This window comes from Harpia harpyja, chromosome 14 (assembly GCF_026419915.1).
Source record: "Harpia harpyja isolate bHarHar1 chromosome 14, bHarHar1 primary haplotype, whole genome shotgun sequence".
In the NCBI taxonomy this organism is placed as follows: domain Eukaryota; kingdom Metazoa; phylum Chordata; class Aves; order Accipitriformes; family Accipitridae; genus Harpia; species Harpia harpyja.
This window is the reverse complement of record NC_068953.1, coordinates 25,399,201-25,414,065: the sequence shown is the minus strand read 5'-3', so window position 1 is coordinate 25,414,065 and position 14,865 is coordinate 25,399,201. Positions and strand designations below refer to the sequence as shown.

The 14,865-nt window shown below is 39.3% G+C and overlaps 1 protein-coding gene across 2 annotated transcripts in view; it reads right to left on the bottom strand.

Moving 5' to 3' along the window:
• Nucleotides 1-4,441, bottom strand: part of IL16 (interleukin 16) — a 33,543-nt gene extending 29,102 nt beyond the window's left edge. The window contains exon 1 of one of the 2 annotated variants that reach the window (XM_052807503.1): nucleotides 3,374-4,441. In XM_052807503.1, coding sequence (XP_052663463.1) covers nucleotides 3,374-3,742 — 369 coding nt within the window. In that variant the 5' untranslated portion in view covers nucleotides 3,743-4,441. The remainder of the gene's footprint in view (nucleotides 1-3,373) is intronic. The other variant, XM_052807501.1, reaches the window with a different exon arrangement.
• Between the last annotated feature and the right edge of the window lie 10,424 nt (nucleotides 4,442-14,865).

The window sequence follows — 14,865 nt, the reverse complement described above, 5'->3', positions numbered from 1 at the left end:
ATGTCTGAGGTAACTGCATAGTTCACATGGATGTAGCACTGACTGAGGTTATTTGCCCTGAATGTAATGAACCACTGAAGAGTTGTTGATGGGCTCCTATTTAAGCCTTGTCTCAACCTTATTTTCTTCCACCTGTTATAACTTCTATACAGATGAAAGGTCAATCCCTGCAGCTGAGTGTGCCACCATGCCACATACTGTTGGTTAAAGAAGTTGCCTAGAAGATGCAGTTATGAACTGAAACCCCTATCATCTGGTGCCGCCCACATATCATCACAGTAAAAGTGGTAGGCATCATCATGGTTAAATAATGTCCATCCTCTGCCCTTTTGGTGCACACTAGTGGTGTAAATGCAGACTCTGGATGCTTTGGTTAAAACCAAAAATACCTGCACAGGTACAAGTCAGTTTTTTGCATCTGGGTCCAGCCTTTGCAGCACTCCTCACAAGAGCCAAATTTACTCAAGATAGGAGGTTGTGGTCCCTTCAAACACACATGCTAGCGCTGTGCTGAGTCAGATGATAGAGGAGCAGTGACATAACTTGCAGTCCCACTGCAATCAGCATAGTACTATTGGCACCAAAACCTGTGCATATTTTATTGGAAAGAAGAAGAAACAAAACCTCGTATCATCAGAATTTCAGCCTTCTGAAATTCTCTATTGTATAAGACCTGAGTTCCAGCTCAAAGTCTTTTCTACAGGTAGTGCAATAAGAACTGTGTTTCTGTGGGGATTCTCTGTAGTCTAGTATAGGTTGTGCTCATGCTGCAGTGCTTCCCTCAACGGCTACAGCAACGTTTTCTATTGAAGACTGAAGTGAAAGGAATTGATGTCATGGTGCATAGATGCCCTCTCTTCAAAAATCCTCCTCTTACCTCTCATTTCCTTATTGTAAGGAGCACCTAGTTTCTCAGACTGTTAGTAATGGGACATAGGACTATTCTGTGGGATCCTAAAGACTTTGAAATCAGGAAAACATGCCTCTAATACATATGCAGAAGTCCTAAAACACTGTTTGATTTGCTCATGGTTTATTGCTTATGGTGAATCCCATGCAATCGGCAGAGTATGGCTCAGAGAGATACTTAAGTTTTTGAACTGAAGAGAGGAACTAGTATTTGGAATACTGATGTTCCAGGTTCCCCCTTAGCTCTGGAGGAGAAATGTACAGGGAGCATTAAATCATGCAGCACTTTTAAACATTCTTCTCTCCTTCCAATGTGACAGGAAAAATTAAGTTGTTCAGTTCTGTGGGAGTTATTAGCACCTTCAGAGTCATGCTTAGGGCTGCAGGCGCTGGAAAGCAGAATAGTGGGATATCCTCAGCAACACCACAGAAAGAATGGAATCAATTTTCTTGAACAAAGAGAAGGATCCTTCAGCTCTGAGTCACACATCATGGATTTCTGAAGTGTCACATGGAGATGGAGAGAGTGAGCATTACGCTGGGACCTGAAAAATGCTTGTTGACTCCTTTCTTAAAGAAAGAGCTTTTAAGCTTTCTAAGACATGTGGTACAGGAAGATTGTTCTGACAGGCTTTTGTGCCATATGGAAGATAGAGATCACTGCTTTCATAATATAGAGCAAAGCCTCAGCAACAGTAGTACAGGATAAAGTCAGTGTAGCTGTGACCAAAGTTCATCCTATTTAGCATGCTGAGATAAGACTTTTTAGAATCACTCATCGATCCATGACTCTGAAAGGTTTGGAAAATTAGCAAGCAGCATCTGAAAAGGTTTATATTGCTATGAGAGCTTTGGAGAGGGAATTTAACATACCTATTGTCTACAATGGCACTAAGCAACCCAAACACTGCTGTAAGGGACTGGGTTGCTGACTAATTTATGTCTCCATCCAGGCTCCTGACCCATCCTGTTCAGTGACACGAGCACTCCAGCCTAAGAGTGGATTTATACCCTTAGCAGTTATATTTTATCTGTGCGATGGCATTAGTTATGAGACTTACTCTGTTCCCCAGATCCCTATTTGAGCTGCTTGCTAGCTATAAAAGCAAATGATCTAAACTTACAGTCTGCAAGAAGATACTGAGTCGTTTCATACGGGTATGGCTCACAACAGTTATTGGAGCCCTGCATATTTTTGAGGTATGCAAGCAAGTAGACTGGCAGCTGACACACACCTAAGAAAGTGCTTCAGCTTTGTTAAAAGAGAAGAGGGAGACTCCACAGAGGCCTGCTCCTTCTTCAGTCACAGAAGGAAATCAGCAGAGTGCATATGGACTGTTTCCAAAAGGGAGGAGACGGTATGGTTTTGCAGGTAACTGAGTGTATTTTGGGACCTGGGTCAGTGTTACCTATTTATGTTTTCTGTCAGAATGTAACAGAAAGTTGGCTTGTTTTTGTCCTCATGCTGGGACTTTGCCAGGGGCTGAAACACCTCACATCCAGAACTGTCCTGCTGCAGTCTTTGCAATATTGGGCTGCATGCTCTGATCATTAGCAAGAAACTCAAGGAGTAAGGGGACATTCTGATTTTCAGTACCACTGTGCCACTGTGTGTTTAGATGTAGAGGTCTAGTTTTCACCAATTTCTATTGAAGGTATGTAAAATAAAATAGAATATATATGAAAGAAATATTTTAGGTGAAAGAATCAGTTCTTTCATATAAGCCACTATTTGGACAGGTAAAAGGCATATAATAAGGGAGGTGCCAGGAGGACACAAACTGTATTAAAAGACATGTCATACTTGCAGTGAGGTCCCTTTCACACATCACACCAATAGGTAGAGAGAAAGTGGAAAAATTGGGATATGTCACTGAAAAGGAACTTTCTAAAGGCATCTAAAATATATTGCTCAGACTGAAAACTTGTTCAGATCATTATGGTTAACATAGTTACTTCTTGATTAAAGAATAATGTTGTAATATGAGGCTGTTAAGATTTTTTTACATCTCTGGTGGTTTTAGAGCCATCACAACCTCCTTCCTGAATCAGAGAGAAAGAACATCTGCCTGCTGTGTCTTTCATAGTATTAATATAATTCATAATTGCACAGCTTGTGAGATCTCATGGTATCACACTTTACAAATGCACTTTACTATTGTGACAGTTTTCTATTTTGAGCTGAATACTATATTACAGGTAGAAAGCACCAGCTGTGCTAGTCTGAATACACTGAGAGTGGCCTAGCAGTCACTGATTTCAGCAGAACATCAATCAGCAGAGTGCAACAGCACAGCAGGGAAGCTAATACATTTTCATGCTGTTTATACAGAGCAGGAACACTGCAGGCTCATAGGCTCTGAAAAAGTCAAGTAGAATTCTGTGTTCCTGAGAAATATGAATTAATCCATTTAGGAACTACTGCAATGGGAAAGATTACAATGTACTGCACAGAGTTGCCTACCTTGGTGAGTAACTGTCTTCTCATATTGTTGCAATTCTCATTTGCTGCAGCTTTGGACTGGACCATGCTGGTAATTACACGGGGAGGATCAGATGGGCTGTCTTCTGTCTCTGATGAGCATGGCAGTTGTGTTCTAGGACAGCAGTCAAAATCCTCTTGACCCCAACTGGTAGAGATCTCAAAGGGATCAGGGCATCTCTCATCAGGACTTGACCCATCATCACTGTTCTTGGCATTGCAAAGTATAAGTGATCTCGAAATGGAACGAAATTTTCTTGACTTCCTGTTCCCAGCATTGCTCTTTCGATCCATCTTCAGAGAGCTGGTGGTGCTGCTCTTTTTCCTATCATTCTCCCATTTATGTGGCATGATACTTTCAGTAACTTTCTCTGCTCCTCTGGTGTGAAATATTCTCCAGGAAAGGAAATATAAAAAGTAAGTTGTAATATACCCCACTTTCTCCCACTTAATAACCTACACTACTGAAAAGCCCTAATGAATAAATCGAATCAACAGAGCCTTTCAGTCTGCTAACAGCCACGTGGTATCTCATGACTTGCTAATTCTGTTTCTGTGCAGTGCTCTACTAAATTCTCCTTCACCTTTTCATTCTCTTCCCATGCTCCCCAAGCACAACGGAGTGCTTTTAATAAATGTTTTTGATGTTTCCATTGTGCTGCTTCCTTTGGGCTTCTGCTGAATTTGCATGTTGAAATCCCAAATTGAAAAGGAAGATACTTTAAAAGCATTATTCTGTCCTCCTAACGTTATTTGGAAAGAGGAAGCTCCTTCTGAAGTTTGATTCATGAAACCACTATAATTCAAAGAAGATTAATCAAATTGTCGAGGTTAAGTTCTCCACCTGGCACATCTGATTTGTAAGTGGTTTAGCAAGAGTTGATCTTAGCCATGAGAGAGTAAGGAATGTCAGGCTGCTATAAAACTCCTACCTTTGCAGACCAGAACTCACTTAAGACCGTGCATTTAACAATAACAGAGAGATCCAGTGAAGCACTTAAGATGTGAATATCTGATTAGGGATTGAACTCTATAAAGGAATACAGCTCCAATACATCAATCAAAAAGCGTCCCATTACAGAAATGGTTTGTTTCAGCGTATGATTCAGCATACAAAATTAAGAGAAAATGGAAGAAATGCTATACAATCAAAATGTGGTAAAAGTTGGAGCTTTTGTAAAATGAGTAATGAGCATGTTAAGATAAAAAAGGGAAGCTTTGTTAAACTGTTTCCTTTTTCTCTCAGAAAAAGTTTTCTAGAAATATTTTGGTAGGTATGTGTCAGTGCTGAAAATTCAACACGAGGAAGTCTAAATTAATCACTTTGACTTTCTTACTTGATTTTTATTATCAGTTTTATTACACATTTTTTTCTATTCTCTTCACAGTACTTAATTGATACTGTATGCTGCTGTTCTAGAGAAAATACCTATTAAAGGTAAAGGATTTGCATAAATCAAAGATGCTGTAGATGTTATACACAAAATTGAAAATCAATGTAATTTGAAAAGCACTTTTTAAGTATACTATTGAGAGAAAAGGTTTGTACCTTGTGCTCTAAACTGGGTTGTTGTGTTTGTCTGAAGTATTTTTTTCCCAGCTTCTATGCAGAATTAGGTAGGTATGTATGCACTTTGTACCTGAAATGCCACTGGTGCTATAGAAATAGAATAAAGCAGGTTTTCTAAAGGCTCCTTACAGCCACAACAATAAACACAGGCCTGCAAGTTCTGACCAAGACAGATTCATATAATAAATCCAAGCCAGCCTTATAATAAATCTGCAGGATATTTTTTTTTCCCTATCTGATACAAATAACTAGGAAGAACAAAAACAGATGATAAACACTATGACCTTGGATACCTGTCTAAAGGAGCTATATGGCATTGCTGGAGAAATACACAATTCAGCGTGAATCTGAATTTGTTTGGATTTGTAAAAGAAAAAAAATTTGCATGTAGCTTTTTCAGGAGCAGCAAAGGGATCCCTTCATCTCTGAGGGAGAAGGATATTTATTTGTGCAGTCCCTTCTGGCATTTATGATAGGTAACTCTCCTACAGCCTTCCATCGTAATTTATTTTCCGTCATACCAGTCCTAATATTGCTCTGCTCCCTGATGTCTCTTTTCCAAAATAAAATCTCCCACACTTCAGAAACTCATGCCCTGAGTATTGGAACTCATCAAATTTCCTAGCAGGACACTATTCCAGGACAAAGTTTAAGTCTGAAAGTATGCAGAGAACATGTCAAGTTCCATAAAGCTGGTGTGTTTTCTGCCCCTCTTCTGTGTGTCTTTGGGATCCTCTCTTCTCCTGTGGGACAGGCTGACCCCCCTGGATAGGAACAATGGAACTGAAGGCTTCCAGCCTCCCCCACACTGGCATAAGGGAAGTTTTCAGGGTCAAACTGAACTAGCATAATCTCCATTCCCCTCAGTACACAGAATGTTCTACTTTTTTCTTTTTCGGGGTAGCCTCTCTTCTTATGAATAACAAGATTTGCAACCATGGCTGAATGCAGCCATGGTGTAGATGGAGGACTGCCCAACAGCACAGCCATGCTTCCTTCCTGTGACACAGAGCACACGCTGAATAAAAGGACATCTAAGCCTATGTGTAAGGACACAGAGGCCAGAGGGGATGGGGAAAGGTATGACATAGATGGAGCTCAGCTTCAACACGTGGGCTTTGTAGTTGACATGGGGTCTTATTTCTCTAGGATTAATCTCCCCTCCTGCGCTATTGAGAGAACATACTTTTCAGAGTCTCTATGTGGTAATTTATTTTGAAGTACAGAGATGAAGAGTGCCATGAATTATATCAGAACAATAATTTTGAGAACTGAAATAAGTAGTTGTTGGTGGTGTAATTCAGCATCACAAGTTTGCAATTTTTTTGTGTGCTTTTTTGTTGATTACTTTAGTTAAAAGCTGACTGATGCTTATCCCTACTAATATGTAAAGACTTTCAAGGTTTGGAGATTTTCTTTGTTTGTTTCTTTTAAAAAAGACATGGTTTAGTGTTTTGGTAAGGCTAAAGCTTTAGTCTACCATAATATGTATGTACCTAATTGCAATTTTTGAGTTGGGAAATCCCTGTTAGCATCCCCAGTGTATTAGGAAATTAATCTTGCAAAGCTTAATGTTGCTTTTCCAGTATGTCTGAAGGTAGGTAAAAATGCAATCTGGCCCATTAGACCAGAATGTGGAGTTGAAAAAGCAATAGGATGGCTAGGATGAGGGGAACTTCTGCAAGTACCTCCCCTCAGCACCTGGGTAGGAAGCAACAGAGCTACTTGCTGAAGGTCTGTGGAATGCGCATCACTTGAAAGTCTGCAACAGGGATTGGTGCTCCTTCTGTGATTCGGGCAATTGCTATTAGACACTAGCAATAAGAATGTCAGAAATAAGCCTGGGTTGCACATTCAGACCTAAACAATCATGCCTATGGGGGAAAATTAGAAGAAATAGCACTTTACATTCAAGGATTTCAATGTTGTACAAACATTAACTGCACTTGTACTTCTCCAAAGTGAAAGAATTTAAAAAGAGCTGTTAAGCACATGGGTAAGCAGAGGACTCGATAGCTTAATGGTCAAAATACAGATCTCTGGAGACTGGCATGCTAGAATGAAGGATGGAGAGATGCAGAAGCCCTTTCTCACTCTGCCTGAAGCTGCTGAGCTTAAGAAGGGAGCACTGCCATCAGTACTAAATGCTCCAAGAGGTACCTCTCTGACTATGCTAAGCATCTGGGATGCAGGGAACACTTAGAAGCACCTGTTGAAACAGTGAAGGAAACATTGCTCTAAGTGCATTCTGCCATCCCTCCCCCCTGCAATGCTCCTGAGGAATTTTACCTTATGCAGAGAGAACATCTCTTTTGCCCTGCTGCATCAGCTATTTCCTCCTCCCCCACTCCCATCAGAGCTCCATTGGCTCAAAGACCAAGTTTAACCCTGAATGACTTACCTAATATCTCAAAGCAAGCCAGTGGCTGAGGTGAAAACAAACCCAGCAGACCTGAAGAGTTCCAGTTAAATACTTGCTCTTGCTCTAAGTATTAGATCACAGCCCAAGTCTTAACTAAGGCATCATCCTTTCCAGAGCTGCTGATTCAGGGTTGCATAAGTGACAGAAATATAGGAGGTACCAAAAACATAGTCTATAAGTTTTCCAATAAAAATATCCAGAAATGTTATTTTACACAGAAAACAATATCACAAGTGCCAGAGAAGCTTTATGATTCATTGCCATCTTCCACCAAATTTAATTCAAGGTATTGGTGGCATGGACAATTACTTCAAAGACGATTCTCCAAACCATTCGTCTTTTCCTCCAGTGCACTCACTGCTTGTCATTTTCTCTTGCCATTCTTATACCTCAGCACGCCTGATGGAAGTTGTCTGTGGTTTGTAATGCAAACCAAATGTTCCTTCTCTGTTTCTTTTTTTTTCCCAAGCTTTATTTTTCCAGCTTTAAGTCTAAAAAGCCCTAACTCAGTCTGTCTTCTGCAAACAAAATACATGATTTGAGCTGTGCCCATTTGGTTCAAATTTTTGGTTGGATATTAAACCGAGCATTTACAAGATGCAAATAATTTGGTGTAGCTCCCAGATTGAATGCGAATGCTCTGCTGTTAACCAGACAGTAGGAAAGATAAAACTTTTCTTTACTAGCAAGGACAAGATGACTTTTACATTACCAAGTGCTAACAACATGATATCTTGCATCCCATTTTAATCTATATCTTGTGATCTTTGTCAGATTCATTACTGAGCAGTACTATTAGCACTGAACTATTGCAGCTGTCTAGGATTTCCAGGCAGTAGGAAGAGCTAGAGATTTGGAAGTTTTCTAATAAAGATTAAGAAACTCCAGGAGAGTTGAATTTACTGTTAAAAATTAAAAAAAAAATTAAATACCTAATTGTAAAATAAAAATTCAAAAGGAGGAACTTACAACAGCGAGGCAGACAAACCTGACTCCTGCAGAAGGCTGGTCCTCTTCATAGGCCTGGCAAAAAAAGATAGAGTGAATAATTGAAAACACACTCTCATGGTGTCACGTGACTTGGTTTCAGTAATTCTGCTCAGTACATTGGAACGGAGCTATTGTTTCCTAATTGAAGAAAATGTCAGCAAGGATAGATAAACAAAAGCAATGGGATGCAGTATGGGGGAAACTGTTTCCAGCAGGCTCCCAGCTACCCAGAGAAGGCAAGACCATTTAAGGAGTTTGTGTCATTTGTTTTTACCCATCGCGCTCTGGTCCTAGGATTGATGGGGTTCAGGCATGTTAAACCTACTTGGGAGGAGGTGGGGGGGAGCAGACAGAATCCGTGCTAATCAAGTGCAGGATTTCCTGCTGGAGGCTGAGATGGCAAGCATGTTTCTCATAATTTTTAGCAGATATTTTAAACATTAAGCTAGTAAGAATTTCATAGACCCCTTCTGCTCCAGGAGCAAAACATAATAGGAGCCACTTTTGAATGCCAAGCCTTTATATTGTTCACCATGAAGTGGCATGGTCCCTTTAACCTACCAGTTCTTAAATACTCTCCCCTTTATGGGCTAGACTGGAACTTTGTGATCCAACCTGATCAAGGACTCAGAAAATTGTTGCTTTTCCTGTAGAGCATCTGGGACATGAGAACTATGCCATGGATTCCTAATTGCCTCAATTACACCCTTCATTTGCTGCAAAGTAAACGGTTCATGGTCTATTCTAATACTGTGGCGACTCACCCCATGAAACACTGCTTGAGTTGTGTCCACCATCAGTTGTGGGAGCAGGCAGCCACCTTTCTGCCACAACCCTAGGCACGCTTAGCTGTTTTTCACGCAGCTGATCACGCAGATCAATCTGTCAGCCCCATCTGTCAATCCTCAGTTCTGCTCACACTGACAAATAACAATCTTGCTGCAGAAACCTACTTTCTTCAGTGAATTTGTGTGATAAGATATGTAGGGAGTTTGTAAAATTAAAAAAAAAGTTCCATAAAAGAAAGAATTGTCTCTGAAATAGTTAATGTTAGTTTGTTGAAATAGTGAGGCCTCTTTGGAATGTTCTCACAAACTATAAATCCTATACTTTTCAGGAAAATGTAAACAGAAACCTGAATTTTACACCTGGCCCTGTCTGGTCATGGAAATGGTCAACAAGAGAGTGCTTAGACACCTGCTGCCCTCTGCATTCTGTGGCTTGAAGGTCCTGGTTTTATTGGTCTGTCACTAAACTTGCAAAAGAGAGAGAGAGAAATTATAAACTGTGAAGGCAAGTATCTGCCCCATGAGAATGATGTACTTACTAGGAGAAAAAGTGAAGATGAAATCTCTGCTCTATATAGTGTCTACAGGAGCCCTGAAAATTTCTGTCCCTGAAAACACAGTTGTGGCTAGTTTATATTTTAAATGTTTACAAAAAGAAGAGAATTTGACATCATTTTCCCAACAATTAAGTTTTCAGGATGTTAGTTCCCCAAAGGAAATCTGTTGTAAAGGACACAGTTTTAACCTGAATCACTGGATGCCAATAAACATGGAACACTACCCAACTCTTTTAAATTCTAATCTTGTAGAAGAACTGAGATTTGACACTGAGTAGTGAACAACAGTTATCAAGTAGCTTTTCTGGAAAGGAGGAGAAATAGGAAGCTGACTTTGTGTTTTGGGAAAGAGTTCCTCACTGTACTTGAATAAAGAGGACAGTGGCCTTGTACATAAAATGGGGTTTTACAGGGCTAGTACTGTAAAAATGAAATATTAATGAGGAAGCAAAGCCACATACTGTTTACCACTTAACTGTCTTACACTGTAACACACACAGGTTTTTGTTTAGCAATAGAGAACTCATTCACACAAATCTCAACAGCCCCTGAGTTTTGATCCAAACTGATTGAGCTGGAAGCTCAAAAGCATTGAAAAGGTTTTTTTATTTCTTCCCATTGTCACATGCTATTGCATTTCCTGACTATGGGCTGAATACCGTAGTCCCTAAGCCACTGGGAGTTTTGTTCATTCAGAATCTGGACTTCTGCCAGGGCCAGCAGCAGAAACATAAATATCACAAGGAGGGGCTGTTTTTTCGTGTTGTTTTACTCTAACCTTTTGCAGTTTTTTCCATCTTCTCTGTACAGTAATTGTTCAGTGCCCACTGGTGCACAGAAAAGCAGTTTTTCAGAAGCCATAAGAAAAAGGAGAGAGAACCTCTGCTGCGCCTGCCATGTTGCACTAATGGTATGCTTTGATATTGAATACTGTGGTCAATCTTCATTACTTAGCTCAAAAGTATTGTACCAGGAAAAGGGCAATGAACACACTGATCAGAGGCTGGAATTTTGTATTAAAAGATTGAAATTATGTGGACTCTCCTTTGCAGAAAGGAGCTGCATTGATAAAGGTTTATGAAATAATAGGTACTATAAGGAAAATCAGCTGGGTTTCTTTACTGCCTTCTCATGCGAGGGACAGGAAAAGAAGAATGCAGTAAAATGAAGAGAGTTCAAACAAATAAAAGGAAATACTTGAAACCTAAAGCATAATTAATGTGTGGAACAAGAAGATAGCAGAAATTATGAGCACTTTGAAGTTAGCTGTTTTGCATTTGATTTCAGTGGGACAGAGATTTCACCCCAAGAGGTGAGTTGATGAGAATAATACCTGCAGTTAAAGGGAATAGCATGCAGAAGGGGCAGCAACTCTTGCTTCAGAATAAAAGTCAAATGGCACCATTCACAGGTAGAGTGATACTTCTGCCGAGGGATAGGGTCCTAGTTACCATAAAGTGGAGTAACTTTTCTGACGTCTGGAGTTAGTATCTATTGGAGGTGGGAAAAGGAAATAAAGGAGCCATTGAATTTATTTTTTATGACAGTTCTTCTCTTCTGCCTGACTAAAATCAGGATGTGTCTGGAACCATAGCAGATACAGGAGCTGATCTCTCTTTTCCCCAAATTATTTTCCATATCCAAAGGTTTGGATCAAGAGGACAAGTATGCAGACTATTCAGTAGTAAATATTTTGCTTGTTGCTACTGGTGATAACCTTTTCCAAAAAGGAGCATATAAATTTAAACAGAACATTAGTGCTGGGCAAAGCAAATCTAAGTAATGATGGAACTTATTCTCAGTCCTGATCTCCACCCAACTTCAAATACTGCTTGTGTTAATAGGAAAGAAAGCCAATAGTTTGGAGTGTTCTAATTTTTGTCCTGTCATTACATTGCTCAGCAAACTGATGAATTACTTTTGCCTTAAACACAGTCACAATTTTCATATTTTGCCATACTCGAGACAACAGTTATGTTGCACAGGACAATCCATCCCCTCATTGCTGCTAAGCCAGGACTGGATTAGTCATCTCTGTCTTGGGTTTTGCAACTTTCACTCTGCCCTTCCATCCGTCAAAACATAGCAACATGGCACGTTGAGTCACCCTATAAACACAGTTAATCTAATATCCCTCTCCATCAATGGCTAATAGCAATTGCTTCAAAGGAATTACCTTGTAAAAAAAAAAAAGGAATCAAGAGCTTGCTTTCAGGAAGAGTTTCTTCTGAGTACGTTATTGGTAAGAGTAAGCTGGCACTCTGAGGTTTTGTATGTATTCCAAAATTGTTGGAGCTTTTTACATTACGATTGGATAGTCTTGTTTTAGCAGAAGCTACAGCTGCCCCATAATGGATGAGTATTTCATTATGTCAGATTAGGTAAATCTCTCTCTAATTCCTTTCATCACTTAGTACCTAACTTTTGCTAGGAAACACAAAAAAATTTTTTTTTTCCTTCTGAATGAATCCTGTGTAATGTAACTGTAATTTATCCATTTCTGGTTCCCATTAAGCTTTTGATTTCAAGAGTATCCAGAGGCAACGAGTTTCATGTATTACATAAAAATGTACTTCCTTGCAATTGTTTTAAATTCGTTGCCTCTAAGATTTGTTCAGTTCTTGCACTAGGAAAAATATCCTGATCTTCAAGTCTCTGTAGAATCCTTTTCTCATTGATCTCTGTACTGATGTCATCCTCTATCTTCTACATAGTTTTATCTTTTATTCTTCTGCCCCTCCTTCTCTCAGCTTCATGCTGCTTTCATATGTTTGGATCTCCTCCTTTTTCTTCAGATCCTTTTTTAAAATTCCACTTCCTTTTGTGAACTTTATTACCTGACTCTTTCATAATGGTATCCAGCTCTGCAGCCTTCTAGACTGTTTTCCAGTGAATTGCCTCCCTGTGAGTTAATAAAATTTCCTAGACTTGTCTTCCCAAATACGTTTGTGTCGCATGACATGCGCTCACACTCTGCGTGATTACTAACCTTTTTCTGGTGTCCTTGTTGCAGTGACTTAAAGATAAACTGTAAAATATTGCTATCTACTTCCATGGAAGAGGGTCTAATACTAAGTGTACACTCGTCAAAAAGTATTTTTACCTTATCTTGAGAACATATCCTGGAACTCTATGAAGAGTATATTACTGTGTACGTACAATGCTTACAGAAAAAGTAGCCCATGTGATCTACTAAGTATTGTGGTGTGATCTACTAAGTGTGTGATTACAAAATTACAGCACTGTCAGTGTAAAAGGCATTGACTGTAGCCAAGGAGTGGCGTATGAGGCATAGCAAGAAAGGTACCCTTTTAACAAAGTGTTGTGGGTTGTGTTTGTTATTTTAATATTTTTGTACTGGGTATATAGACTATGTGTAAGAGATTATGTTGGGCTTAGTGAAACACTGCAGAATATTTTTGTCAGCTATGAAGTTGCTAAATACCTGGTACTGATGAAAAGGTCCATCAATTTTTTTAAAGCCATTGACCAATACACAGTTTATAACTTACTGCAGCACCAGAGTAGTAAAACATTATGTAAGCTCCCCTGTATGGTGTCATTCTAATTTAAAACAAATATTTTTAAAAGTTATGACTTTACCTCTTCTTTCCACATTTCCAATCACATAATGTTCCTTTTTCATCTGACTTTGCATTCCTTTTGATTTATATTCCCCTGAACTGTAGGCTGACATAAGGGGCCCTTTAGGTTGAATGAAAGGAGAATTATCAATTGCCAAAACTATGATTTATCAGGAAAAAAAGTAAAGGGCAAAAGAAAAATGAACTTACTCTACATACAAAAATCATATGAAAATTTTCTCTGTATTTTTCATGAGTTCAGTATAAAAGGTATATTTAGGCCTGTCTGTTTTACATTTTATCACGAGTCCATGTTGTATTCTGTTATATTCATTGCTACTGCCTTCTCCTTTACTCCTTGAACAACCAGATATGAATGAATGGAAGTACCGAAAAGGTGAATATATTTGGTCCATCTGAGTACCACGGCAGAATTTGCTCCATATTTTACACTCTGGTACAGGCACTACTTTCTACAGCAGCCTGATCTCAGTCTCACCAAAGACAGGGGCTTGTTATCCCTTTAGCATTTCACAGATAGCATGCATGGTCCTGTCTTGGTTGCTGGGTTTGTTAGTTTGTTTGGGTTTGGGGTGGTTTTTTTTTTTTAAGGGGGGATGGTGTGGAGTTTTTTGGTTTGGTGTTTTGGGTTTTTTTAATTAGTATTGTCAGTGATTGATGAGGAATTATGCAATCTCTTCTCTTGGATATCTATGCCTGAATAAGATGACTTTGCCACATTTATAAGTACAGTCATCATTTCAACTGCAAGGCTTTAGCAGTAGCTGCTTCTGAGTAATTGTCATTCCTGGTGCCTGGCAGAGGCAAAGCTACTTAATACACGCTGCTACTTAACTCTGCACTAAACAAGTCTTGAGGACCCTTCACATTTCTGCTGCTTTACTTTATCTCTAAGGCTGTGACAATCAGAATGAAGCTGAATAGATAGCTTTATTTGTGGTGTTGAAGATAACAGTATAAAGCCCCAATGGCAGCTCTCTTGCTCTTATCTTCTGCAATACTGTAGCATTTAACACTAACTTTAGTCGTAATAACGCACACCACGTATGTTACTCACTAGCATTATTGATGACAGCAAAATGAGACTAGATTATTTTACAGCTTTCTCATGAGTGAAACAGTATGATCTGTCATATAAATAGCTCCCTGTTAAGACACAAAACACAATGCTTCTGGTGCTTCATGAGGTCTGATGACACCCTGCTTATAGGTATGATAGATGGTGCTGGAGTCAGCTGTAGCATCCTAAACGGTCTAGGATCTAGTGTCTTTGGGAGATGACTTTTTTTTCATGTTTCGAAATCAGCCTACACCTTCAGAGCAGTGTCTAATGTTAAATAACTTGGAGCTAGTGACTGAGAGATCTCAGCTGAGGATTCCTGATCTTGGGGTTTGTTTTTCCTACAGAACACAGGTTTCAAGCCCAGAAGAAGTTGTTCTAATTAGTTAGTCTAATCAACCTGTCAAATAGAAAAATTTAACCTGTAATTCCTGTACCGATGGCAATAATTTCTGCTCCAGCTAAAGCATATCTTTGAAAAT